The sequence below is a fragment of the Lonchura striata genome, chromosome 7, assembly GCF_046129695.1.
Source record: "Lonchura striata isolate bLonStr1 chromosome 7, bLonStr1.mat, whole genome shotgun sequence".
In the NCBI taxonomy this organism is placed as follows: domain Eukaryota; kingdom Metazoa; phylum Chordata; class Aves; order Passeriformes; family Estrildidae; genus Lonchura; species Lonchura striata.
The window spans coordinates 35,187,177-35,214,590 of record NC_134609.1 but is presented as its reverse complement, the minus strand read 5'-3'; the positions used below and the strand labels follow the sequence as shown (position 1 = coordinate 35,214,590).

At 37.5% G+C, this 27,414-nt stretch overlaps 2 protein-coding genes across 5 annotated transcripts in view; both read right to left on the bottom strand.

Moving 5' to 3' along the window:
- Nucleotides 1-27,414, bottom strand: part of PBLD (phenazine biosynthesis like protein domain containing) — a 61,911-nt gene that overhangs the window by 28,234 nt on the left and 6,263 nt on the right. For 2 of the 4 annotated variants that reach the window (XM_021529053.3, XM_021529051.3), the window contains exons 7-9: nucleotides 26,555-26,727; nucleotides 25,687-25,749; nucleotides 20,334-20,938 (exon numbers count right to left, since the gene is read on the bottom strand). In XM_021529053.3, the coding sequence (XP_021384728.1) occupies nucleotides 20,826-20,938; nucleotides 25,687-25,749; nucleotides 26,555-26,727 (349 nt within the window). In that variant the 3' untranslated portion in view covers nucleotides 20,334-20,825. Of the gene's footprint in view, nucleotides 1-20,333; nucleotides 20,939-23,936; nucleotides 23,971-25,686; nucleotides 25,750-26,554; nucleotides 26,728-27,414 lie in introns of those variants that run through there. The other 2 variants (XM_021529052.3, XM_077784792.1) reach the window with 2 other exon arrangements.
- Nucleotides 4,010-4,571, bottom strand: ATOH7 (atonal bHLH transcription factor 7). The gene has a single exon (XM_021529121.2). The coding sequence runs from the start codon at nucleotides 4,463-4,465 to the stop codon at nucleotides 4,010-4,012; it is 456 nt and encodes a 151-aa protein (XP_021384796.1). The 5' UTR covers nucleotides 4,466-4,571.

Here is a 27,414-nt window from a genome sequence, read left to right as displayed (position 1 = left end):
TAACACACATTTTGGGAATGTGCTACCCTAATTCTGCTTTCAGCTGCTGCAAAGTCACTGCAGTTAAAAATGTTACTCTAGTTCCAAGCTCAAAAATAACTCTGGGCATGTCAAAACAGGGTGATATGATTAGAAGAATCACAAAAGCACAGTACCTGTAGCTTCAAATAGAAAACCCTGCAGAAAGTCCTTTCAGAAAAATAGAGGTTAATTTCCCACAAACAGTTCATAGAATTTCACACTGAGTTTCAATAGTGAAACACATATATGTAAAGTATGCAAGACATATTTAATGAAGCAAGCATTTGTCATCCCCAAAGCTCCCACAATAACGTGGTTCTACAATTACAGTGATAACTGGACAGATGGACCAGATGTAGTACTGATAGTACAAACAGAAGTATTTCAGATTTGCACTGCACTGTTCAGTGGGACAAAGATTTATGGACAGACAAAACTCAGCCTCTGAGAATACACCAAGCTCTGAGCATCTGAGCTCTGGCTTATTTGGAGGCCTAATAGAAGCCATACTTATATAAGGGGAGCGAGCACAAAATGCCCACACCAGCAAAGTCCAGTACAGAAGGTGGCTCAGAGCCATTACCTGACCAGCATCAAAAAGTCAGTGGGGAACAAATATTTGGAAGCAATAATCAAACCCAAGTCAAACAATCACTTTTGCATTTCACAAATATCACTGAAGTATTTGTAAAGGAAAGCTATTAAAAGAAATCAATCATTTACTGAATAGTTGTTTTGTTTGAAAAGTCCCAACCAGCTTGGATATTATCTGCTTTTCAAACTGCACTCAGAATTTTTAATGATCTAACTTTCCCATCACCTCAACTCACTCTCCAAAAGGCTTTGGCAGATAATCAATAGACAGCTGTCTGTGCACTACACAGAATTTACCCTGCTCCCTTCACTACTACAGTAAACTGAAAATCCGAACTTCAGCACTGCACCCTCCCAAGAAACAAAACCAGTACAACATTAGATAAAATCACAATTTCCCCAGCAGCAATATTATTAATTATAAATAAAGGTATCAATAAACATTCATGCCCCATTAGCACAACAAAATCTAAGATAATAGGGATTACAGGGGATTGGGATTATAACCTTAACCATATTGATCAGAAGCAGAGACCTGATTTATAAGTGCTCATTACCTACAAACTGCACTGAAGTACTTTGCAGGACTTCAGTTTCAATTCTTAAGAACTTTTGGTAACATGAGCACAGATATTTTATGGCTTGTGTTGCTTTGTTCCTCTTTATGTAAGTTTATTACCATTTAACCATTCCCTGCACACTAGTCCATTATTTTTTTTAACTATATCATCATATGCAGTAGAAAATAAAGTACAAAGCTGCATAGAAGAAACAAAATTGGAAGAGAAATGGCTGTTAAGTACTTTTAGCTGAATTACTGCAATGTCATGTCCCACAAAAACAAATCATATGCCAGTAGCACAGAAGCATCAATAGTGTTCTTGCACTCTACCCTGGCATTTATCCTGTTCTACTGTATTCCCCTTTGCACCTCAGCTTTAGGCAAGCTTTCTGTATCATATAATCACATTACTTATTTGCATGCAATTCCTGTTTCAGTATGGAAAACCCACTGCTGTTAGCAGTGCAGGTGAGACAGTATCTACCTGAGGTTTACAGCTAACACATTAGGGTAAGAGAGCACATTATTTAATTAAGAACTGTATTCATTGTTATCACATACATAAACATGCCACTTAATGGTAAGTAACATTCACACAGTATTAACTTGACTATATGATGGACAACAATTAATTTCTACTGTCTGAACAACATGACTTCATATCACTGAGGCCGAGTCCACTTTCTGCTTGCCGATAAAGATCTAACGTAATTCACACAAAGAGAAAGCCCACATTTTAATAACTAACACTATTCATCACCTTTAAAGAGGCTAAAGATGCATTTAGAAATGCATTCCTGAATGCCAGTGTTTAAAGGAGAGACTTGCTCGGAATACACAGTGTGTTTAAGCCAGCCTGGAAGCCATCCTCCGTGGCAGGCACCGTGCCGCTCGCAGGGCAGGGGAGGCAGGAGCCTGAACAGTGACCAGGGTGGAACCCTAGCGAGGGACAGACACACAGGGAGGGCAGACTCTGCTCTGAACGGCTCCTAAAGCAGTCCCTCTCCCCCCAAACACGGCTTAGTTCCTCTTCGTGCCTTTGTTCTCCTCTGAAAGCTGCTTAATTGTCGAAAATAACTCCTATCAAAGCTATTCATTTGTCATTTGAAAGAATCCTAAACTATGAGGCATGGCAGCAGCCAGCAGGGAACCTGCAAGCCTTCCCTGCTGGAAATCCACCAGCAGCTGCTGTGGGACAGCAGCTTGTCTCCTTCTCTCTGGGCTAACACCAGGGAGGCCTTTTCTCTGGAATCTCCCCTCAGCAGCAGCACCCTTCTGTCGCTATAGGACACATGAAAGCACGACGTGAGCCACCTGCTATTTGCAAGGTAAAGAAGAAAGTTTATTCTCTGACTCCGACATTTATACTTTCCCAAAGGTGACATTGGATTGGAGAGTGAATGGGCCACCTCTCCAAAGACATTGGACAAACCACTAGTACATCAAGTTTGTCCAGCCCCATAAAAGAATGTAAACAATATGTTGTTTACAGAAATTGTGTGGGAAAGTTCTCCAACAGAATGTAAACTCAGAAGGCTTTAGAAAATCTTAAGAATCAGGGTGACACCCTTCAGCTCCACAGTCCGCTGCCACCATGCCAGGCACCGACAGCTGAGCTGCTGCCGCAGACGCTGCACCCTGCTACAACCACGTCTGCTTCCCCCACGTCTGCTTCCTCCCCTCGTGTTTCCATCTTCCCAACCTCCTTTCCTCTTCTGCCTTTTCTCCCCGGACCCCTCTGTCCCCTACAAGTGAAAGTGCAAGTAAACAAAAGGCCACTCAGCACATCACCAGGGCTGAAACTGAACTCAACTGCTCTGCAAAAATACTCCATCGTTCCTTCCCCAAATTTGCACATAAAATACACTCCTCGCTGTAACTGGGAAGAAAATATAATTGCTGGTTGTTTCTTCAGCACATTAAACTGCCAGGATTGTGATAGAAGTTGTGTAACATTTGGGGTAGAAAATCCACTAGTAAGTAATTCCTAGAGCAGGAATTTCAGGTATTTGGTGAGGACATTGCATATGAAACACTTTATTTAAGATTTACAAAATCTGTTATTGTTTTCCAGATAACATAAGATTAAAAAATAAAATCCCATCATTTAAAGCCGACAATAATCTAGAAGCTTAGACTATTTTCACACAAGCGTTCTCATTTATGGTATACAATCACACGTGTTTTTACAATCACTGAAAATAAAACATTCCTTCCATGAAACCAGCTCTTTTTTGAGCATACAAGAGACACCATAAATTGGATTAAAGCAAACCTACACAACTTTGGAACCCATATGTCAAACTTACAAAGTTTAAGAAAGTTAGTTCTCTGAGGACTAGAACTCCAATACATTATAAAACTTTTTCCATGTGAACCATTTATGCAAAAAGACACTAAAGAACAACTTTAAAGCTGACATAAAAAGAAAAATATGGAATAAGGTTCATTTATGGTGCTATTCTATTTAGTTACACCATGGGTCAACTTGTCCCATGATCTGTAGAAATACTGTCATGATTCATCACAGTAAAAAAAACCTCCAAAACTTCTTTAGTTAAAGCATTAAATACACTAGATAAACTAGGAAACAACTGTCAGAAATATTTCAAATTAAAAGTATAATTTCCACCAGCATTAAATAAATTAATTCATTTTAAATGCCTTTTGACTTTATGTTCTCAGAGCAAAATTATTTTGCCAAATGACTATAAGACGCAAACAAGAATGAGCTATTATAATGCCAATATTACCTTAGTCAAGCAGATTAACTCTTGCTAATTATTAAATTACACATCTGGCCTGCTGCATACTCTTAGCTGGCAACAAGTTCTAATTAGCTATCTGGAAGTGCTCGGGGTGGTAGCTGAACACCCTCTGTGTGTAAGGATTGCCGTCCGCCGTGGGTTTCTGTGCCGGGTAGTGGTGGCAGCTGTCTCCAGGGAAGTGCTCACAGTGCAGGCTGAGCCACTCTCGCTCAGTACTGAACCTCTCAGCTTCAGCAAGGATCCTGGTCAGAGCCATGATGTAGCTCAGAGCCATCTGCAGGGTCTCATACTTGGACAGTTTCTTATCCTGCCCCCACTGCGGAACCACCTTTCTCAAGCGATCGAAGGCCGTGTTCAGTCCCTGCATGCGCCTCCTCTCGCGGGCATTGGCAGCCAGCCTCCTCTTGGCAGCGTTCTCCATCCTTTCCGAGCTGCACTTCACAACACAGCCTGCTCCGCTTCTGCACTGCGAGTCTGGCTCCACAACTGGGTCCAGGGGACTGGATTTACAGGTTTTCATATTCGATGCAGCTTCACTTTCACACGCACAAAAATCACCCAGCAAAAATTCGCTTTCAAAAAAGTGGTAAGGAAAGCACTCGTGGAGTAACCCTCGTACCGCTTGAATCTGCTTCCCATATAAATGATGGAGTATTTTTCTTGGGTTCTAAAAAAATAAATATAATAAAATAAAAGTTCTTCTGGAAATGTCTGAAAATCGTTTCTTATCGTTGAAAGAAAGGATGAAGCATTTTTATGTCTTACGCTTTCATTCTTTTAGATTCTTTAATCTCTAAGAGAGAGAGAAAACAATGAAATATCCATTCTCAAAACCTATGCTACTGAAGAAAACAGTCTGTTGAATCCAAGAAGGATCTTACTGGATTAAAGGCACAACAGCTCCAAATGGCTGTTTCAAATGAGAGAAGTCCTGATTCAGTTGAGGAGAGGATTTTGTGATGGTGAAGGGTTGCGCTCTGCAGCCGTGACTTCCTAAGAGAGATTTTGCTTGGCTCTGCCGGCCAGCAACGATTGTGTCGAGCGGACAACTCGAGGCTTTATAGAAACTGCAAGAGATGAACAGGTGGTAGCAGGTGGGTGGGCGGCACACTGCTGCCATCCCAGCACCTTCCCACCCTGGGAACTACAGGGGAAAAAAAAGCCAAACAGTAAAATCCCAACATTGCAGCCTTCATCTGGTGAGAAGTCTTCCGAAGCCATTCTGTCCAGCCCTAACAACTTGCCATCTGGAGTAGTGTCTGGCTGGCCCCACAAGACTCTGGGCAGTTAAGCAAAAGACCCTTTCAATGGATAATCTGTTGCAACTCAGGAAAAAAAAAAAATCTCTGTGCATTGTAGTATTTGTACATTAAAACACGTGAAAATTCTGGCTAAGTATTGAGGACAGAAGAATAACTGCATTAATGAAACAAGAGAAGGAGCTAAAAGATACATGGCCTAAAGAGCTAAAAGATACTAAGAATACCACTGGTTTGTACATATGGTACCAAAATAAATAAATTTAAATTTTTAGAAACCCTCCAGCAGTCACAATTTTAATATTGTATGAAGTACACAACATTGCAACCAGAGTAGTATCTTGAGAAAAAAGGGGATTATATATTTCCCTGCCAGCAAACTCAAAGTTATAAAATAATTTAAACATATTTAAACACTTAAAATGTAACTATGGATTTACCTAATAACTGCAAAACTATTTAGACGGGTTATTATAGTTATACACAAAAACATGTAAGTATATTAATCACCTGAAAACTGCCCTTTTTAATATATCCTGTTCAAGGATGTATGTGTATTTGATGTGAATTAAAGGTGTGTTTTTAGTAATATCTCTAAATAAGTGACAAGAATAAAAGAGGATGTGAAAAACAAATCTGTTTGCTGGCAGCAAGGAATCAATTCTGCTACCAACTGTAATGCCAGAGGAGCCACAATATACCCACGCCCCATAACTAAAATATCTTTCTTTTACTGTACTTGCATTGTACTAAAATCATAACTACATAAACTTACAAGGAAATATCACATGATCTTTTTATGATGTACACAAACAGGAAAAAAAATCCTGCCACACAATGATTTATTATCTGTATTGATTTCAAACTTAATTAAATTGTTACCAGCATTCATAAATTAGTAACTTTTTTCATTAGAGACTGAATACTGTATATTTATTTAGAACTATAGCTCAATTGTTTTCACTATGACTCCAAAACTTGGCATAGTTGTAAACAGCTGATTAATCCCTAGCAAAAGCAATGACAATGAAATGAGGTTGAATAATCCAAAAACAATAGGATGCAATTGAACACTAATGGACTCCAGCATGACAGATGTTGGACGTCGGCTGTTACGCCCAGTTGCTCTGCTCTTAATATTCTGCATCCTAATGATCATGAACAGAGATGATAGCTGGGGTAGGGAGCCTCCATTATTCCATTATCAAAATGTATGCCACTTCTTCAATTTTTAAAGAAGTGCAACTTCGTCATGTTTCATTAGAAATGTTCAACTTGGCTATCTGTGTGCGCTGACCTATTCTCCAGAGATAAAGAGCTACTACCACACGCTAAAATGCCACTTTCTGATTATCTGTGTGAGAACAGCTCCCTTAAAAAACCCCACAGACACATATGTCTTTCCCTAAAGGATCAGCAATTAGAACTTGTGAGATTTCTGTTTCTGAAGATGCTCCGTGGGAAGTACCGCATGTGCAGTAAAGAAAATCCACATCTGATCTTCATGCTATTGCTAAAGCATATTTTAGTGCTCCTGCAGCCTTCTATCCCAAATAAGTTTGTTAGTTAAACCCTCTGTCTCTTACAATGAATATCAAATGATTCTTCATGCAAAAGAACATCAGAGAATTATGGTATTCTGTAAGTTAATAAATACTGTGTATTCATGTGTGTTCTTACAAAATATCTGTTACTCAATTCAGGTAATTAATCACTTTTCATCTTAAGAGTGATGCTAACATCATGCCATAAATATGAAAAGCTTCCCTTTAAAACAGAGTACTGTATTTTTTCACTTGGCACCAGTGTTCTTTTTTTAACTTAGTATGTCCTGCCAGTATAAATTACAATGAAGACTTCAAATATATTGAAAATCACAGTGCTTCAGAAACTTTGCATTTTGCTTCACTAATGCACAGTAACCCAGTACACAGCAGTGCTGTTAATTTTCCCTTCCTAATTGATTCACCATCATTACCATACTTTGACTAACATACTGCTGTAATCTCAGGAGAGAAGCTGTGATTTATCTCTCCTACTGAACACGCTGTAACTTCAGCTTAAATGATTTACTACCAAACCACAGGACAAGAGCCCAGATCCATTTAGACTAATAACAAACTAATAACACGATTTTATAGCTCGTAGGCAAAGCTAAAAAATGCTGGCTGATCAAAATACCTGTTTTTCATCACTTAAAATCTTGTAAAGTTCCTGCTTTATGAAAGCAAAATACAAAACTTATCAAGGTCTTATTCACACAATCTAGTTCATTTGCATAACCCCATTGTATTACCTTATGATAATGTTACCTCAACCTAAAAAATCACCTGCTTTATTGTTCAGTGAATAAGAGAAAGGGTATCAGTTGAAGTTTTCACAGGTTTCCTTCACTCAATTTGATTTCCTCTATATTTCAGCTTGTCTTAATTAGTTCTTACATAATCTTATTCCCTCCTCTCTTTACTTTTAATAATTCCTCATATATATTACTACTGGAAATATTTTTAATTATTATCAATATTTTAAAAGATATTACTATATCCTGATGTGATAAATTGCTGTGGTGCTGAAACCTTTTCTTAAATCCCGACTTATATTAGTTTCATGGGTTTTGTGCATCAAACATTTCTCAAAAAAAAATCCCTTTTACTCTTTTTTCTCCTCATAATCTCAAGGCAGAAAAACACCAAAATCACCAGAAAGAAGTTCCGTGTCTACCCAGTTGCTCAAATTTCAATCTTTGATTCTCTGACTACGCAGGTACCGATTTAGTGCTACTCCATGATGCTCACAGCATTATTCCTGAGTCATATTTTAATTCAAAACCAGTATCATTAACCAAAATATTATGTTTCTCTCAGAGAAAAACAAAAGACAGATAAGAATGCTAGTTCAGTCATAAACCAGATTACTTTAGCAACTTGAAGTCACCACTAATTTTAGGAAAATAAAGGAGAGCTTCAATCCATTAAAGAAATTAGCTAGTTTCTGGATTTATGACTACATACATACACACATTCAAAATTGTCTGCTACGTATTCAGGTTAAAAACTCAGATGCAATTAGTGCAGCACCCACTAAGATATGAACGTGTACTACTATGGAAAACACAATCTAATTACTTTTATTACTTTTAGTGGGGATTGACTGGGACCTGATACTAAATTTAAAATGAAATGAAAGCAATATTTCTGGTTAAAGTCTAATTCCTCTCTACTTTCTCTACCTGTATGTATAAAAACACATACAAGTAATGTATCAAAACAAGAATCTTACCTCTCCCCTCTAGCCAGAACTATCTCCTCTCAGTTAGATCCTTTCTGAAAGCCTCAAGACTCCTCACCACTGTCGTTTACCCTGAGCAAAGCAGAAAGAATGGCATGCTGTACGCTGCCTAATTAAGAGCAGGTGGGTAACTACCAAAATATGGCCATCCTTAAGGGCCCAATTTCTTGTAACATTTGACTCAGCTCACAAGGCAGACTAGAAATCCATGGTGTGCAGAATCACTTCTTTTCCTGCCCTGGTTATTTGCACTCTTTTCCGTGTCACAGCTACAGAACTATCCAAAACCAACAATCCACTAGAGAATGTTGTATCTTGGAGGGACAATTAGTAACTAATACTGGAAAAGGAATAACAATCTACAGATGCAGGAGGAGTCTGCAGTCATTTCACCCCGAGCTTCCCACACTGGTACTGGACACCTTTTCCTCTAAAGTGCTTAGAATAGTTCACATTCCTCTTCAGTCTCTCTGGGCTGAGCTCTTCCTTCTAGCAGCTCAAGTAACTGTCCCAACTACACTTCAGGATCTGCCATACTACCCTGCAGTTACTACCCTCAATTCACCCACTTCTCTTCTGTTCCACATTATCCTTCTCACCTCTCTCAGGTGAGGCTCAAAAAGCAGAGCATTCCCCAGGGATCCTGCAGAACACCCTTTCAAGCATAACTTTGTTTGAAGGCATGCTTTTACAACAGGAAGTCAGAAACCTCTTTAAAAACCTTTCCCAAAAAGGAGAAAGGAGTCCTTTTACCATGTAACTAGAGGAACATGTCTTGAACGCGTAACCGTTTCTCACCTACATTACATACTGAATTTAGTTACATTATGTACCTTTGTATACCCACACACAGGATAGATCATGAAGTAGCCTCCACCTAGAATGATACTGCAACCCGCTGCACCACTAGAGCAGCAAAAAACTCGAACATATTACAAAGCTAGTGGATTTTCCAAGTATTATATACACGTCATGTGCTTAAAAATGCAGTTATCTATCAAGGTCAACTGCATCTGCACGTGCTCAGCTATTTGCAAAAGCTGTCCTGATGTTTTTCACAAGGGAACCTACAGACACAACAGACCAGGGCACACATGGCAACCTGGCACAACGTTCACAGCTCTGGCAGAACCGTGCAAGGAAGCTTGGCTGCTTTGTTCTACAGCTGAACCCACTAGTCTGGGTGAAATACTGACTCTCTATTCATCTTTGAGCTGCGAATTAACTCGATCAGCACTATCTCCAGTACCACTGGGCAGTATGAATTTTAAAAAGTTACATATACTTGTTAAGCATTACATAGACATTCTGACACAGGCAAGAGCAGAACCCATTTATTTAAGATATAGTTCAGTTTCTTTTTATTTTCCTATGTACTCAGTTTCAATAAGACAAGAGTCCTCAAGTGAAGACCTTCCATTACTATATAGCTTGAGAATTATTAAAAGTACTATGCATGCTCTGAACAATAAACCAGATGAGGGAAGGAATCTACTTTATCCTTCTAATTCCAGACAGGAATTACTGGTTTTATGATCTCTGATAGACATTTTCCTAACCTGTTCTATAAAACCTCTAACAGGGTAATTAGCAGCACAAGTGATAAATTATTATCTTTTCATAGCTCAGATACCTCAGGATTGAAAAGATTAAGTAGATGGTCAGGATATAATTCATCAGCTGTTTTGACCACATTTCCTCACAGCAGAAGGAATTATAAACTCAAGACTTTTGGGTTCAGCACCAGATTCTGAAGTAATTCTCCAGAGATTGTTTACCTCTTAGTTCTGAGGATCTTACCTTAATCCCTCTCTCTCTTCTGGCCCCTCTCCCTTCTCTAACTTTTCCAGGTGTTTCTGATCCAGTTATCACTCTGCCCACTCCTCACACCTGTGTATCACAGTCACCTCTGGAAAATACAAGGGGATCTTTGAGGTTACAGAGCTGGGAGTTCTCATGTTTACCCCCGTGCCCACTGCCCTCCAAAGAGGAGAATCTCCAGTTGGTCCTTTTAGCCTCAGACCAGAGATGTCTGTTCCAAACTGCTCTACAGAGATGGCAACAGCCAAAGCCCAACTGTTTATGAGTCTGCCTGTGTACTAAGATGTGTGCACTTGTGTTTAGAACTTCATAAAAGTGGCTAAATTTAATGGGATGTTCGACACTGAAGCAACACCACTGCTACAAATGAAACAAAACCAAAAATCCCAAGCTTGCTGCAAAGAATGGATGAACCAAAAGCTTTTAATAGGAAATCAGCTGTGTCCTTCTTTAATCAAAAAACATGGTCAGACAGCCTCAAGCAGAAAGTATGACTTTTTATTACATTTTACCTGCTGACAGGTCAGCCTTTTGCTGGGTTATGTGGTGTTAGGGATTTTCTATCCCTAGGAGCTGCTTCCTCCCAAACACCAGCATGGGAGGTCATAGATTGAGTCAGTTCCCCACACCAACCTTGCAAGACAACAATCTTTCTTACACTGTAGTAAGTTACTCTTAAATTATCTATTTGCTATGACATCAGAAGCACAAGAAATACATCAACATTATTGCAGTCACTGCTTAAAAAAACCCTCAATTTCATTTGCTCTACATTAAAAAAATATCAAGACCATTCACAAGTTAGCCTTTATTTTTTTTTTTTTTATTGAGTAGAAAGCCTATAAAAAGTCCTAAAAATAGAAACTGAATGGGTAACTATGCTGAGAGATAATTCTGTTCCATTATTAATTTCCATACTAATTTCCTATAAGACTCTCCCCAGCTGTTGAAGATCATCAAATATCAAGGTGGGAAAACACAACCCCTTTTTATTTTCTTATAACCCTTTTTCTCTTAATCGCTGGGGATTGTATTCCTGATACATGGGAGAACTAAACCTGTTCATACAGTATCTACAGACTTTAGTCTGGCAATGAACTGACTTAATCACAGCCTATAGAAGAGAGAGCTGTTACAGGAGTGGAGCTTTCTGTTTACTCTCGAGGGGAAAAAGAGGAGCAGAGAAAGGAAGATATAAAAGGTGTGTCATGGTATCAAAGGAGTGTAAGAATGTGCTCCCACTGAGTTTCCCAAATACCTCATCAGAAAAAATCTTACTTACAATCAAGCAAACAAAGAAACTGCTTGCATACGCAGATTTTGGTCAAACCAGGAGTTTGGTGTATTTCAAAAGTAGGAAAAAAAATTGCAGCATTTTATTACTGAATTACATCCTATTTTATTAAAACATTACTACATAATTTTTACTCCCTGAGTAAAAGCACCATTTCTCTCCCCAGACATGAACAGCTAGTCCATCTCACTTCTAGTGAGGTTTTTTCCCTTACATGCCAACTGTCTAGAGGACAGGACCAATGACAGTCACTCTGAACATTCACCTTTTTATTCCTGCCTCCAAAAACATTGGCTTTCTCAATTCTTTCCTATAGTGAAAAGTCACTCTCTGCTGTCTATTCTCTATCAAAAGGCATAAAGATCTCAGACTGAAGCTGACATCTTCCCTGCAACTTTTGCCACAAAACCCAAGGAGACTTGGAAATAAGTGTTAGTTTCTATACAGTAAAGACTTTTCAACCTGCTTCACTCCAAGTACAGAAATAATGAATGTGCAGAACAATACAAGGTAGTTTAGGGATGAAAATATAGTGTTGAAATTGTTGAAAACAGAAATACTTCCTGACAAGTAGACAAAAAAACAAAAGCCAGTAGAGAATGGTCTCCTTTTTGAGAAGCCGAAAAGTACACAAGGAAGAAGCTCTGTGTGGGATAAAATATACTCTCTAAATGCCATGAACCTCTAAAGACCTGAGTATATTCAATATTCAGCCCTAAGTAATCTCACTGAATTGAATGGCAGTCTCTTTACAATATTAGCCAGCAGCACCTGGAATTTCAGGGAAAAAGAGAAAAGTGATAAAAGAGAATGGGGAAAAACAAGGGCCACAAGATGAGATATAAGCAGGGATACAGGCAGGAATAGAAAGTGACAATAATAAAACATGGGAAGGTTTCAAGTGGACTGAGCTGCAACAGTTTGCAGTGGCAGGAACACAAAGTCCCTAAGATCAGGAACTTTGTTTTATTTTTTTTGAAGCCCTCTGACTGATTCTTGTAACATGGAGAAGAGAATGTAATGCACCTTGGAAATGAATTATAGTTATACAGCTTGCTCCTAGCCAATTAGAAAGAAGACTGTCAAAACTACTCATCTCCCAAAAACATTATTAATGTTATAGTTAATGTTGCTTGCTCAAAACAGAATCATGTATGGACCGTGCTATAGTTTACTGAGTAATAAAACTACAAGGAAAAATGGAGAGAGTGATGCCAAAAGATGTTGTAAGCTTTTCATAAAATCATTTTTCACTTCAGGAGTTATTTTCTTGTGTAAACAGGCATTAAATTACTACCCAGTGCCCTGCTTCTCATTGATTTCTACGTGGCACAGTTTGCCAGATGCTGTTTGGTCTAAGTGTTGCCTTGACCTGCACTGGTGACGCTGGCCCCTTTCTGCTTTGTGGCAGTGTTTTCCCAGCGGGGAGGTCCCACCCCTCTCATAGTTCAGTTGCAACTTTTGCTAAAGGCTCAGAGGTTACCCATATGTTGGAGTGGAGGGGCCAGCCTGGCTGGAATTAACTCAGGAGTGGCGTCCAGCTTTGTGGCTGGAGCTGGCCCAGAGGAGATTATAAATGCCCCAAAACTAATTAAATATTTTGTCTCCTGCTGGTAAACAAAAGTGAATGAGGGCAAAAATACGAAATGCTTGATTTAACTAGGATCTGTAAGTAGCTTGACAAGAGCAACCCCGAAGTCAGTGATGCATGATTTAAAAGCCCCTAATGGGTCAAAGCTGTTACACAAATGAGACTTTTGTCGATTATCCTTCACTTTATATATTTGCAAAACAGTTACATAAATATACTTCCTATCAGTTTCCAGAGCACTTCACATGAGCATTTCTGGGGTAAGAGACATGCAGCCCACATATTTATTTGGAAGCTTTCTTAACTTTCACTTTTGCATTCGAGAAATACAGAATGTAAATATAACCACCAAGGAAATACGTACAAATAAGAAGTGAAAGCATTTTCAGTAACATTTTCAAGGATCTGAACTGTCAAGTGTTCATAAAAATGAGAGAGAAGAATTCTCTCAATAACAGATCTAGCAAAATGCTTTCAATTCCAGTTTCTCAGCTAAGTGCCTTCTTCTAGGCACTCCTATTTAAATATATATCTATAAAATACATATAGAATACATATAATCAGTTAAATTATTTAAATGCAGAATAATATATATCTAACCAGTGAAATTATTTAAATAATAGATCAAATGCTTTTGATATATATAATTCAGAGTTCATGTATTCAGTTATGTAAATCAAAAATCCACTCTTATGGCATTTTAAATATTGTATGTCCATACGGTTATACTATATTTTAAAATACACTGCTGCAGATTCAGTTTCTTTTCTTTTAGAAATATTTAAGAATTGTCACATAAATATTCCATGAAAATGTTTTAGAATGTTAAGCAATGAAGTCTCACAAAAATCCCATTATGAAAGAAAATGAGAATTCTAATTTGATGTTCTTTATACTAATTTCCAATTTATGCTTAACTTCATGTGTTTCTGTAATCCTACTGCAGCAAATGGGACTAATCCAGCATCCACAGGCAAAAACAGCCATAAGGTTTGTTGTCCAGGACTGCAGTGCATAATGCTGTGAATTACAAAGTTCATGAAAGCAGAGCCTTGTTCATGAAAGCATAGTCTTCACCTCAGCTGGGAGGATGTGTGTTCAATCTTTACATTTTCCATAAGCCCAGTTTTACTTGCTTTTTAAAAAACCCCTCTATAGTAAGGTTATATTTATCTGCTGAAATTTGAAACTTACACAAAAACGGCAAGGATCAAGTATAAGAGTAAAAGAAAAGGAAACCTTAAAACAAATTGGTATATATATATACATATACACACACATTTAAAATATACAATCTATATATATAGATCTCACTTCAATTTTATTGTACTTTACCATTAGAGTTTTACTTTATAATTTAACTTATGCAAATTAAGTAATCCTCAATCACTTTAAGTAAACGTTTATACTAAGGGCTGATGTTGCAATTACTGCTTTCCAAATTAGGAGGAACTCTTGGAGCTCTCTTGCTCTGCACCCTGCCCAGACAGCTGAGTGCCCACGCACACACTCATATTCCACATCTGCTCTTTTGTCTGGATGGACAGCAGGACGCCACAGAGGTTTCCCCATCAAAAGCAAGGCAATTCTAAAAGATTAAGACGTTCTAGTTAGGCACATGGTAACATTTGATGTTTCAGATTTTCAGCTCTCCCAAGTGTCACATTTGTGAGCTCTAACGAATTGGATGTGACGGGTGTATTGTAAAAGCTACCAGGAAAGGCAGTTGTGAATAAAGAAACACTTAATGTCGTGCCTGCTAATAGTTAATGCTGGCTCAGAATGCACAAAGGACAATGTTTCCCATCAGGTACAATACAATACAGTGATAAGCCATAGCTAGGAGAGCAAAAATCTTACTGCACTCCATATACACATCAAAAGGACTGAACATTTGATATCTAAAAGCTAGGTATTTGCTTTTTTCTCCCATGAAGCTAATTGTTCCTTATTATTTCAGGATTTCAAGAGCCTTGAAAGTCAGCATTCTATCAGATTTCAGTGGAGTTTTCTTCTAAATTCTACAAACTCAAGGATGGAAAAGTCAATTATTATAGTAGTGGAACTTAATTATTATCACAGTGTAAATTTCAAACTAAGAGTTCTAATAATTTTTTTCAGAAATATTTTCTGCCACTGCAGTTATACAAGTTTCCTTCATTCCATACAAAATAAATTACACAATCATTTAATTGCATACATCATGGTTTATGTCAACTACTCATGGACTTTAATTCCTACAGAAAATGCAGGAAGGCAGCTCTATTTCTGTTGCAGCTGACCTTATTCACGTATAATTGAGAAGCAAAAAGATATGTATTACTTTTTATTTCCCTACAATCTAAAAAAAAAACATCTGAGCACAGTAATAATTATACTTGTGTAATTCAGACTCACTGAAAAATGTGCCTCCGATGAAATTGCTATCGGTTTGAAGAATTAGAGATGCTTTTGAAGTCAAACACTAGGAAAACTTTTGAGAAATATGGATGACAAAACAGGAACATGTATGTATGACTGGACAGGCACATGAACTTGTCTCTACTTTTTTCAAACAAGGCTGTTTTCCAGACAGGGTGTTAATGTTTCCTCCCCCAAAGCAAGAGAGTTTCAATAAATTGTACAAGGCCTTTGCACAGGCCCAGTTGGAAGAACCATGTAAGGAAATTTCTCCTAGTTAAGAAAAGACTGGCATAATCAGTGCCAGGTCTCATTAAAAGAACAAGATGCCTGAAACAATTGAGGAGAGGAAACAAACACACAGAACTTAAGACATCTCCTACTTTTCCTTGGCTGGCAGGAAAGCCTAACAGAAGCAATAAATTAATATTGTACTGTTCTAAGAATCAAGATCCCACTTTGTTTTTGCCCATCTCAAAATCCTGGGGCATAGCACAATTTAATCCATGCTCCTAATCAGGCAGGAATGTAGAAAATACCACCTTCTAAAGTACAGTTCCCTTTGGAGCTCTTCCTGGAACTGGCTGTACTGTTCTTCAGTCAGTGCTAGTGCCTGATAAGACAATCAAATCCTTTGTTAAGAACTTCCAAAATGAAACAGAAATACCAATTAACTGCAATTCTGTCTGGAACTAATTTAATTCAAAGGTGTCTTCTAGTACCATGGGATATGGTGTGTTCTGCTCTGGAGAGAATCAATCGGTGAGAGATTGATGAAGGGGTGGTGAGGTCAGGTTTGCAAATACAGAACCATCTGCAGAGTCTCCTGGGTTGGTACCTGCAGCATAGTAATTTACAGGAGCAGGTGTTTCCTTTTAATCTACTTTTTTTTTTTTCTGCTGAAATTGTAACTTTATTTAAAAGTGCCTGCAGTTTATTATTAAGAGGGTATTTTGTTAATTTTTGCTATTAACTGACTGCTGAAAGGTTTTGTAAAGTTTTAATGCCCATAATCCTTAAAAAAACAGTTAGGGAAAGTGACTGTGATGTTCAGTATGGAAGTCAACCAGACACATCTTTAGAAAGCTGCTACATGTAAACAAAAAAAAGCTCAAAAGTCTGTTCTTAAAACAGAATTATATTGTTCAGAAATGAGCCGATTCTTCCCAAATAAGGGTGACTGAAATTATTCTAGTCATGAAGATTCTAATTTATTTTTGCTTACAGCCATAACTAATTATGGAGAAAGAAAGCTTTCCAAAACAGAAAAAAGTTCAAGAATTCCAGCTGGAATTTCCCACCTTGGTAGGATGGGCACTCTGGTTTGGCTCCAAAGCACAGCAAAGGTCAGTAAAGAATATATCTAATTCAAACTCAGGTTCTTGGCTTTGCTGCACCTCAAACCTTGCTCCAGCTCTACTACAACCTCTTGTCACATTATCTCTTCTCAGGCCCAGCATCTCACAGCCTGACTCCCACATTATCCAAAGTGTCTTTGCAAGGTGCTCACATTCCAGCCTCCACACAGACATTACACCTCCTGCTCCTCACACACCTCCTTCAGCTCCTTAAAACCTCTGCCTCTTCACAATCCTACAAATGTTCTGAGGAATTTTCCTTGAGTTTGCCTAATGTATTTTACCTTACCAGGACAAAAATGATATATGGGAAAGCAGTTTCCTGGTTTGGGTGTATCACCAAAAAAGTCACAGAATGCTGCAATGTGAATAAACCTTGGGCTTAATATGAATCACAGCATTAAAACCCAAGGAATATCCTTCTTTCCCAATCAGTAAGGCAAAACCCAAGTCAAAGTACACATCTCACTGAAGAAACCAATAGAGTTAGAAATGTTTATTTTTTTCATATTCTGCTTCAGACATTAAATCTAAATGTCTTAGTCTAAAACCAACTTCATAGGAAAAAAAACCCATACACACTATTGACTATCTGGTCATATCCTCGGTTTAGTTCTTCCACTTGCCTATTCTTTGGAAATTCTTATTTATGGTTTGCAGTAAATGTCAGGAAATAAAAGGACAGTGACTCGGCAATTGAGAAAAATCCCTTGTTCTGTGTTTTTGTTCAAGTCTCTTAATTAATTTCAAGACAGATTTAATCCTTGGGGGAAAAAATGAATGTGAGAATAAAATATGCTTAATTGGCAGGTTTTTCAGTTTTTAATTGAACTAATTTAATTTTTACCTGACCATGCATCACCCTTTATTTTAATTTAGGTTTTTTTTTTTTTTTTTTATTTTACTTCTGGGAAGGTTCCCTCCGTTCCCAGCATCTTTCCCTGTCACTCTGATGAATACTGAGACAAAGAAATCTTTCCTTTCCCAGAAATAACTGCCTCATCTGTTGCTAATTTCCCTTTCCATCTCTCATGGAACACATGGCTACTTTCTATGACCTCTTGCTGTGTGCACATTCATGAAGTCCTTAATCTCCTCTTCTTGCAAAACTTTCCAAATTTAATAACAACTTTTAATGTATGTTTTCTGTCTATTCTCATCTAAATAATGCAAAAGAAATAGAAAGTATTTTCATGACTCCTTTAAGCAAACCTGTTAAAATGGCTTATTAAATTATTCCCATTTTCTTTACATCCCTTTTAGCTCTACATTCATTTCCATATCAATAAATTTGTACGGTTTCTGTTGCTCACTAAAGTTTCCTGTTTTGCTTCCTTTCTCAAGGCTATGGGCTTTCCTCCCAAACACCACATGAGCTGTGCCTCTGCAGAGGAACACGCAAAGAAGCAAAATAAGCAAAAGGGCATTTAAATGTTCATGTCTGGGCTGTTGGATCTAGCCACAAATTTACTCCAACCTTACAGTGTCCTGAAGCTTCTGCTGGACACTCTCACAATACATAACACTCGAGTGCACAGGAATTTTTGGAATTGTATTTCCCTTCATGCAATTTGCTCTTGGTTCAACACATCTCTATGCCACCGGTCTTAATTACGAGAGCAGCACAAAACAGTTCTCCAAATCTTCTGCACCATAAACAAATCCTTTGCAAAATGATGTGAAACAAGTTCTAAATAATATTACTTTAAGTTTGCAACCTATTTTTTAGGTCGGAAGACAAAATTTATCACAACTGACTTCCTTTACTGTTAAGTGAACATGTGCAATATATTAAAATAAGTCTTAGTGAATAATCAGGCTCACCAGGTCAGCTACACAATATTTCATGAGAATAAAGTTGCTCCTCAGAAAATAAGTGCTCTTTTTCTTTCCACTCTCAACAGCCTTACTTGTTTTGCATATGGTTGCATGTTTAATTAGCAATATTTCTGTAAATGTCTGCAATTAGACAATAATGATTAATAAAATAACTCCTTTAAACATTCATTTAGGCAGCAGAACTGCACAATCAGGTATAATTAATTCATCATTAATAAATCATGGCTGATTAACTAATATGTTGATTACAAACACATTACTGCATAGCCTCCCACCTGAGCTCTGGTGATTTTTCCATCCTGAAAAGAAATAGAGACAAAGTAGTAGTAAACAATTTTAAAAATGCTTTAGGCAGCAAAGATATTCATTTGGTCAGGAAATTTAGCTAACAAGTATCTTTGAAATGTATGGGCCTTGTTCATTATTAGTCCTCTTGAGTAAAAGAAATTATTGTACTGCCTATTTGTTAAATGAGGATGGGTGAACAATAACTGGTTCTTTAGTTCACTTATACTCCTAAGGAAGGCTTTTTTCCACAAGCCTCTCTGATTATGGGTCAGATTCAGTTTTTGCCTAAGCCAGCAGGAAGAATGAAATGCAGCAGCACTGCTGCTCCAGAAGGTGCACGTCCCCTGCAGCCAGGGAACAATCTGAGCTGTGGGGAGAGGAGGCCAGGGCCAAAGCTGCCAAAGCAGCCGTGCTGCCACCACAGCTGTGATCTGCACCTGATCACGAGTCCGTGTTTATAAATCCTACTGCAGCTCCACCAACTTCAGCAAGACTGAATACAGGAGAACGTGCATTTCATTTGGAGACTCCTTTTGCTTGCCACCTACCCCGTGAGCTGAGTAGTGCACTTAAATCACATTTTTTGTATGTTCTTTGTAGCTGCAGGAGATGGAACTTTCTATTTAAATTAAGATTCTCACACTCTCACTTGTCCAGATACTTGGACTTAAGTAAGATGTAACTAACAAGTTCTGATCAAATTCAAAATAAATGGAAAAAAGGGAACTTGGCACAACTAAGTTCCTGATGATTTCTAATGGCATGACATCCAACTGTTCCCATAGTATTAGACTGTCTTCTGAATTCAAAACATATCACCCTGAAATATCACAAAGAAGTAAAGCAAAGCTTAAGAGAGTGGTAACTTGAAAGGGAAAACAGTTTTAGCTACAGTAACTGAAAGTTCCATATTCCTTACAAATCCAGTGAAAGACCACATCATGATGACAAAATCTGGAGCACTACACTTCATGAAGATCATAGAAGAAACTTCCAGTTTAGGAGAAAATTTTCAGGTTTTGAAAAATAATTGTTGTAACCAATAAATGAAAAATACATTGCTGTAACCAATAAAGTTTTCTTTCAGATCTTAATCAGCTTTATGTGCATCACAAGGTCAATCTGTTAAATCTTTCTTCTGAACTTTTAAAGGTATTTACTAAGCAGCAGTGCTATGATCAAAGACAATACCATTCAACTTCGAAAAATACTGTTCATAAAAGAGAACCACAAGGCACATTTATAAACCATTTACATTTTTATATATTTTAATTCAAGTAAGTTAATGAACATGACCAGCATTTCCATATATAGCTGAAAAATATATATATATTTTTAAATTAGTTCAGATTTCATGAAAAATTATCTGTATGGGAAAAGCTTGATTACCAAACAGATGCTTACAGTTTAATCCAGGAAGTAGTAAGGGATTTTGACATGGAGTTTGGAAATGGAGAGAAGAATAATTTAAAAGCAGAAAACCAGATAGCTGTAGTTGAACATTTTCATTGGTCAGTGTACATAGGAAGTGGCAAGATGGTAGTGAAGAATACCAAGGATCTTGAAGATCAGAAGTGAGTACTTTCAAGCACTTTTTTTAAATGGCCAATGAGTAATCAAAGACTTTTGAGAACAGTAGTCATTCACTGCCTAGAGCTGAAATAAAATGAACATAATCAGAGTAACATAAAAATTAGTCATTAGTGATTAGTGAGAGAAGAGGGAGATTAGTGCCTGTTCTTTCAGAAAGTCAGGTTTCCTTTTAGCACAATAGCAGTTTGCCCCGCAATGTCAATTCTTCCATCACTGCGCACAGAAATCTTCAACTCTCCTCCACGGCGGGAACATTGAAAAGCTAAACAGAAACAAGAACCCAGAGTCAAAAAACTAGTGTGTATCACGATTTATTTAGAAATCCATAAAAACTTTGGAAAAGGAGGCTTCTGGCTCCAGAAAGCAAGCAGCACCAGGGTAAACAGTGCACAGGGACACCCTGGATGAATTGCCTTTAGAGATGAAGGCCAGCTGAGGGTGTATTTCCAACTAGACCTTGCCTATTGAGTCTGACAAAACTGCTACTTAATACAAGGGAGAGGTAGTTTGCTTTGTTGTAGCAATTAAGTTTCTTCCATATATCTAAGAAGTCTTGAATTCTCCCTTCATGGCATACAGTTTTTGGAGCAAAGAAGGAAGAACACCAAGAGTTACCTGCATAAGAATGAATAACCATTTTACTGGTACTGAACACCAAAAGTTGATACTGCATTCAAAGAATGTGCCTGGCTAAATGGTAATAAACTCACAAAGGCAGTGGGAAAAGTCTACAAAGAAACATAGATGCTGCTTAAGCTGTCAGAAACTGACACCAAATTCTTACACAGGATGCAACAGATATTGATTTATAGAATATTGAAGATATAATTTACTGCAACTGGATAAACCTGAAATAGAAACAGACTTCTGCTTGTAATTCTTTAGAGAACCAAGCTTTTGCCTGAACTGTTGAGCTGTACACAGTTGGGATGAAGTTCACCTAGCATGTGGAGTCTCTACCTCATTTGAGCAGTCTTACTTTAATTGCATGACTTGACGAGAAAATGGTCTCATTCAGACAGCATTTAGAAAAGGTTTGAGTTTCAAGCAGTCTTGCTTTTGTGAAAGGCTCTAAATGGATGAAGAGGCAATAATGTTCAGTCTCCTTAGTCAACGAACTTCCTAACTGCTCCAGAAGTTGTCCAAAGCTAAAGGGCACATTTTCCCTCTCAAACTCACAGTTTATAAATTGGGTAGAGATTGTATTCAGATCCCAGCAGAGCACAGGCTCTCTGATGGCATATATGCTGTATGCTTTAAAACTATTTCTAAGGCACTGCTGCTAAGAAAGCTCTTCTTTGATCAGACTGGATTCTCAGACAAAGCAAACACTCCAAAAGAGTGGAAACAGGAGCTATTCAGAGATTGAGATTGATACTTTCTGTTCTTTTCCATTTATAGAACCATGGGTTGTTTTTAACTTGTCAGAACATCACTTATGAATGGAGTAATGCTTTAACTGAATATTTTAGACTCCTAAAAGATTCAGGCCAGCTAAAAATGATCAATTATTATTGCCAGATGTGGAGACACACCTAAGCTCTTCCACTCCCACATGACAGCAGATTGAAATAAAAGAGATTAATTATTTCAACTTTTCAAAAGTTGGTTTGGTTTAGTTTTTTCTTCTTTAAATGTCCAAACTCTAGCTCCTTCCTGTCAGGATTACTAAGACTGTTTTGATATTGGTTCATTTTATTTTACTTTTAAAGAAACTTCCAAAGCAGAAGAAAAATAAAAAATAATTCACAAAAGAAATTTTTAGACAAGCTTATATGCAAATAATAATCAATTCCTTCTCTTACACAAAAGCACTGATATGCTATGTCAAAGAGTAAACAGGCTTGCATGGAACATTTCAATACCTAGAGGATTTCATTTAACAGCCTCTGGAGGTATTCTGGCATCTCTGAAGCACACTCACCTTTTAGATCATAAAGTTGTTGCACACCTATTCCATGCCTGTATTCACCAGGAATACCTCCTCCTCCTATACATGGATTTTATACGTATTTTCTATGAAAACAATGTACAACTGTACAAACAACATCTAACTGCTGACCTCACAGTGGTTAACCTGACACACATGGAAGTTTGGGAGCAGCCACAAGACCAGGGAGGTTGAGTAAGCTGCTATCACAGTATCACACCCCTGCATTCACACATCAGCTGGTGCCCTTGTACAAACATTTTCCTGTTGTTCTGGAGCTTCTTACCAGCCTCAGTGACCCCTGCTTAACGAATTTAAGGACTAATGGTTTTTCTTCATAATGTCATCAAAATCAACTCAGGAACAAGTGACATTCTTGTAATAATACCTATTTTAAGAAACCACTAGTATTTTGTTTGAATTTCTAAATCCTATAGTGGAATGCATTTGTTCCTTAACCCAAGTGAAGCTTTTTTTTATCCTAAGAAAAAAGGTGGACAAATCTGGTGATTGATGGAAGGAAACACCTCTCCTCTGAAGAAATGTTACACTTGTGCACAAATCTGATGTTGTCAATCTATGTGTTGGGATTACTTGGAAAATATGAAAACTGCAATGAAAACTCTTGACTTCATGAGAATTCAAATTAGCAAAAACTTAAATACAGTTAGATTCATTGTACCTTAACAAAGCTTCTTCTGTCTTTTTATGTGTTTTGTTGTTGTTGGTAATGTTGGTGGTAATTTTGTTTCATTTCTGTCCCCCATAAAACAACCCTTAAATGCTATAAACCTGTTCCGTACTGGGAGGAATCAGAGAAGTTAAAAGCAGTAACAAGAAACAAATTTTCACACAAATAAATACAGTTGTCCCAAGTAAACTGGTATAGCAAGACTCCCCTAGCTTAAACTGACATAAAAAGTATCCTGGATAAGCCCTTTCTCATCACAATCATTAGGGAAGTCCTCTCTAATCTGTTTGGTTGTATGGAATTCCTTATGCATGTTTATAAATGTTACCTTAGAAATATGACAACAGTGTGAAGGGCTGGATACACAGACAGTTGTTCTACACTGCATTCATTAGAAACTGTGAAAGTCTATACATCTGAGAGATTATAATTTGTATAGATTGCAGAGACTCCTCAAATGAAAGAAAGGCAAGGAATTATACAAAACACTGATTTGAACAAGCAGCTTAACATCAAGGACATGGACCCAGCTTCAAGAAAAGACCATGAAGTATTTCACCTTGTGAAAGGACTGGAAAATTCTCCTTGTAGTTGGTGGGTAGGGAGAGAACCCAAACACAGGAAATTAAGTCTGATGCTTCAGCAGAGCTGCAGGTGACCTCCTCCTAAAGGCCTCAATAAGCAGAGAGATCTGACAATAGATTTCATGTTCCACATTTTTATATTATTTTATATGTAATCTATTTGGGAATTAACAGATCCTTCATTCTATGGAAGAAATTCTTCCCTTATTCTTGCATTAAAAAGCATCGGATATTACAGAAGACACCCCAGAGATTTCTAGAAAGTCCAAAGATGTTCTTATTTAGTACTACTTCCTGATATGGAATGTCCTTGAATGCCAGCTATCTTTTCCAAATAATCTCATTAGTAGTAGAATTTCTCCAGTACTACACAATACCTCTTAAACAGACACATGTAAGGAAAAGTTATTTTCTCATAAACATACATCAAATTAACTTGTCCTATTTAAAACAGTTTCGTATGACTTCTTCTACCACAGAAGAAGATTGAGGACATATATGGCACAGAATATGAATTAATTAAAAAAAAAAAAAAACAAAAAAAAACCAACAAACCCCACAAACCTTTCTTGTGGACAGATAGGACTTTTTTTGTGCTAAACACATTTAGAGAAGCTGATTACAGTATCAATTGCCCTAGCTGCTTGAGCTAGTTTTTCTAAAAGCAGAATAGGGACAGTACATACAAAATACATGAAAATGCAAAACAGGTAGAAAGTGTCAATTGTAAGTACAGACAGAATTCGAGTTTATTTGAGTACTTAAAGAAGCAGTGTCTACAGATGTTATGGGGGGTTTAAGTTCCACATTAACATCTAAAAGTATCAAAATCTTCTGAGAAAGTCAGTCCATAATGACACATTACCAAAGACAGTTTTCATCTTCAGAAAATATGTTGAGATTCCCCTCACACCCCCCACCCCCAACATTATTTAAGCTGTCAAAGATATTGTGTGGTGTAAATGCAAATACAAGATCTTCAGGACAGAATGTTAAATCTTTTCTTTGGTCCATGATGGAGAAGGTCCTGTTCATAGTGGATCCTTTAAAGACTTACCATCCTGAAGAAAATCCATTCTGAGATTCATTTGACACGATACAGAAGGCTTATAATCACGCTAGCAGTTTGTTTGGAAAAGTGTTTACTTATATGGACAAAGAACCTTATTAGATCAAGTATCCAACCTATGTTCTAAACTAAATGTGACCAAAGCCTTGTATGCAGAATTGCCCCCATCCCCTCATGGGGAACCAGGTAGGGGATGAGGGTATTTTCCATTGCTTCTCTTGTTCTTCTGTTCCCTGGCAAAGCACTAGAAACAGGAGAAGCAAGGAGTCACCCAACACCTCCTCATATAGCATTGTCATAGGTTAGTTTCTCTTGGCTTTTTCCACCATGTTCTTAAGTTTCTTGCTGAATAACAAATATGTGATCTAATAAGCATATCTCATTGACTGAATCAAAACACACTAACATCCCCCGAGGTACCCCAAGCTTCAGTTATAAAAGGCCTTGAGAACTAAAATCCAAAAGCCAAGATCAAAAACTGACAGCAGAGAGTTATGATCCAGAAACGAACGCTTCAAACTCCCTGGGGCATGATGTGTCATGGTGGCGGACAGGAAAGAAAGCAATTTCTCAAAGATTACCTCACACACAAAATATTACATAATATTCTATTCATGTTGAGGAAATGGATAAGGAGCTATTGCTACAGTTTGGATTGCACTAGTAATACAACTTTTTCTTTTCTAGTGAGTAGATCTACATAAATGACAGCTTTGCAATTAAACAATTTCCTTACCAAGCATTTCTTTCTTCCCCAGCTGCTCTGACCAGTAGCTGCTTAAAACAGCATGAGCAGATCCTTAAAAGAAATTGAAAAACAAAGTACTGAATTAAATTATAATCACTACTTTACAGGAAAAGCATAGTCAAAATGTAAATATAATAAATCAAGTGCCATGTGTGTTTAGGGTAAAAAACCCTAAGAGTTTGCACATCAGACAGAACTTAAGGCTTTATAATTTCAATTTTTATGGTAAAGCAGTATTACTTCCACATCCTCTAGCTTCAAAGGAAATCTTTCTAGGTGAGGGCATCATCACTAGCTACAATACTCAGCTGACTAATAATGAAATTGTACCTAAGCAAAGAACACCATCCTGCAGCAATCATCAACGCAGAGTGCAACACAGAACAACAGGCAGGAACATGCCTTGCTACCCTAAGCATGCAGCTAGCTGAGCTCTCACAGGCCTGAGAACAGCAGCAGTGCCATGAAACTAGGGAAGATCTCAGCTGAAATGCATTGGAAAAGAACCCAAACAAAAATCCAAAGCACAACAAAAAAAGAACACCAACAGAAGAGGATATAAATTTCCACTGTAATACTCATCCAGTACTGAACTAGTCTCTCACTTTCATCTAATTGTAATACTTTAGAGAAATGATCTGAAAAAGACACAAGAATATCTGGCCTAATAACAGTAAGAAACTGATTTGATTTTTTTCTGAATGAGTTGGCCTCGGTCATAAAAGCTTTTTGTTTAATGAGAACTCTTGCTATCCATATAAACCAGTAATTTATAAGAGACTCCAAAGTACAATTGCAATGAAAGCAAAATTGAACTGAAACAAAAGTACAAGCCGCTTATCATACAAACACATACCTGTAACAGGGTCTTCCAGAACTCCATACCAAGGTGAAAAATATCTGGAGTAAAAATCATGGCCTTTTCCACTGGAATTTCCCTTAACAGTGAGTATGAGTCCTTTCACTTTTCCTGTCTTTTCAGCTGATAAAAAGTGTTGTGCACTCACTTTCAAGTTTTCCAACACAGACCTTGAATATAATTATGAAATTTTAATAGACCATATTCTTCATTTTACATGAATATAAGTACTGAAAAGAAAAAATAAAGAATCATCTTCTCTACAATTCAAAACAAGCCCTAAAATACTAGAGGAGACAAGATCCCTAGCATTGTCCTCACAATGGTATTTGACAAAAAAATCACCTTGAATCTCATGCGCTGTGAATGAGCAGAGAAAAAATATCAAACCATGCATTTCCTATTTATCTCTGAAAACAGAGCATCCTGAAATATTAGCCGCAAAAAAAAAAAAAAATCACACCTTGTTTCAATATTTTCATCATTGAAAGAAGTATTGCCTCACTACAGAATGTACCAAGTGCTCCACCTCCTTTCAGAGCAGGCAAATAATGAACACCATTTGAGTCTGCATGGCACCCTAGAGCAGTCTACAACTGGCTGATACCTCCCTACAAAACAGTCTGAAAGAGTGAAATACTAAGTACTCAGCCAAGAATACTTCTTTTTCCCCATTACTCCAGACTTTAACCATTAGTTAGGCCAAACTTCAAGTTTGTAATAACAGTAATTTGGCCTGATTAAAGAAGTTATGTTTCAGCACTATATACCTAAATTAATGAAATTAATGAATTAATGAAATTCAGATGAGATTAACAAATGCTTTGGAACAATTTGAACTGGAATTTCCTCTCTAA

Coding starts and splice junctions, on each gene's coding strand:
- ATOH7 (XM_021529121.2), bottom strand. CDS start 4,465: ATGAAAACCTGTAAATCCAGTCCCCTGGACCCAGTTGTGGAGCCAGAC.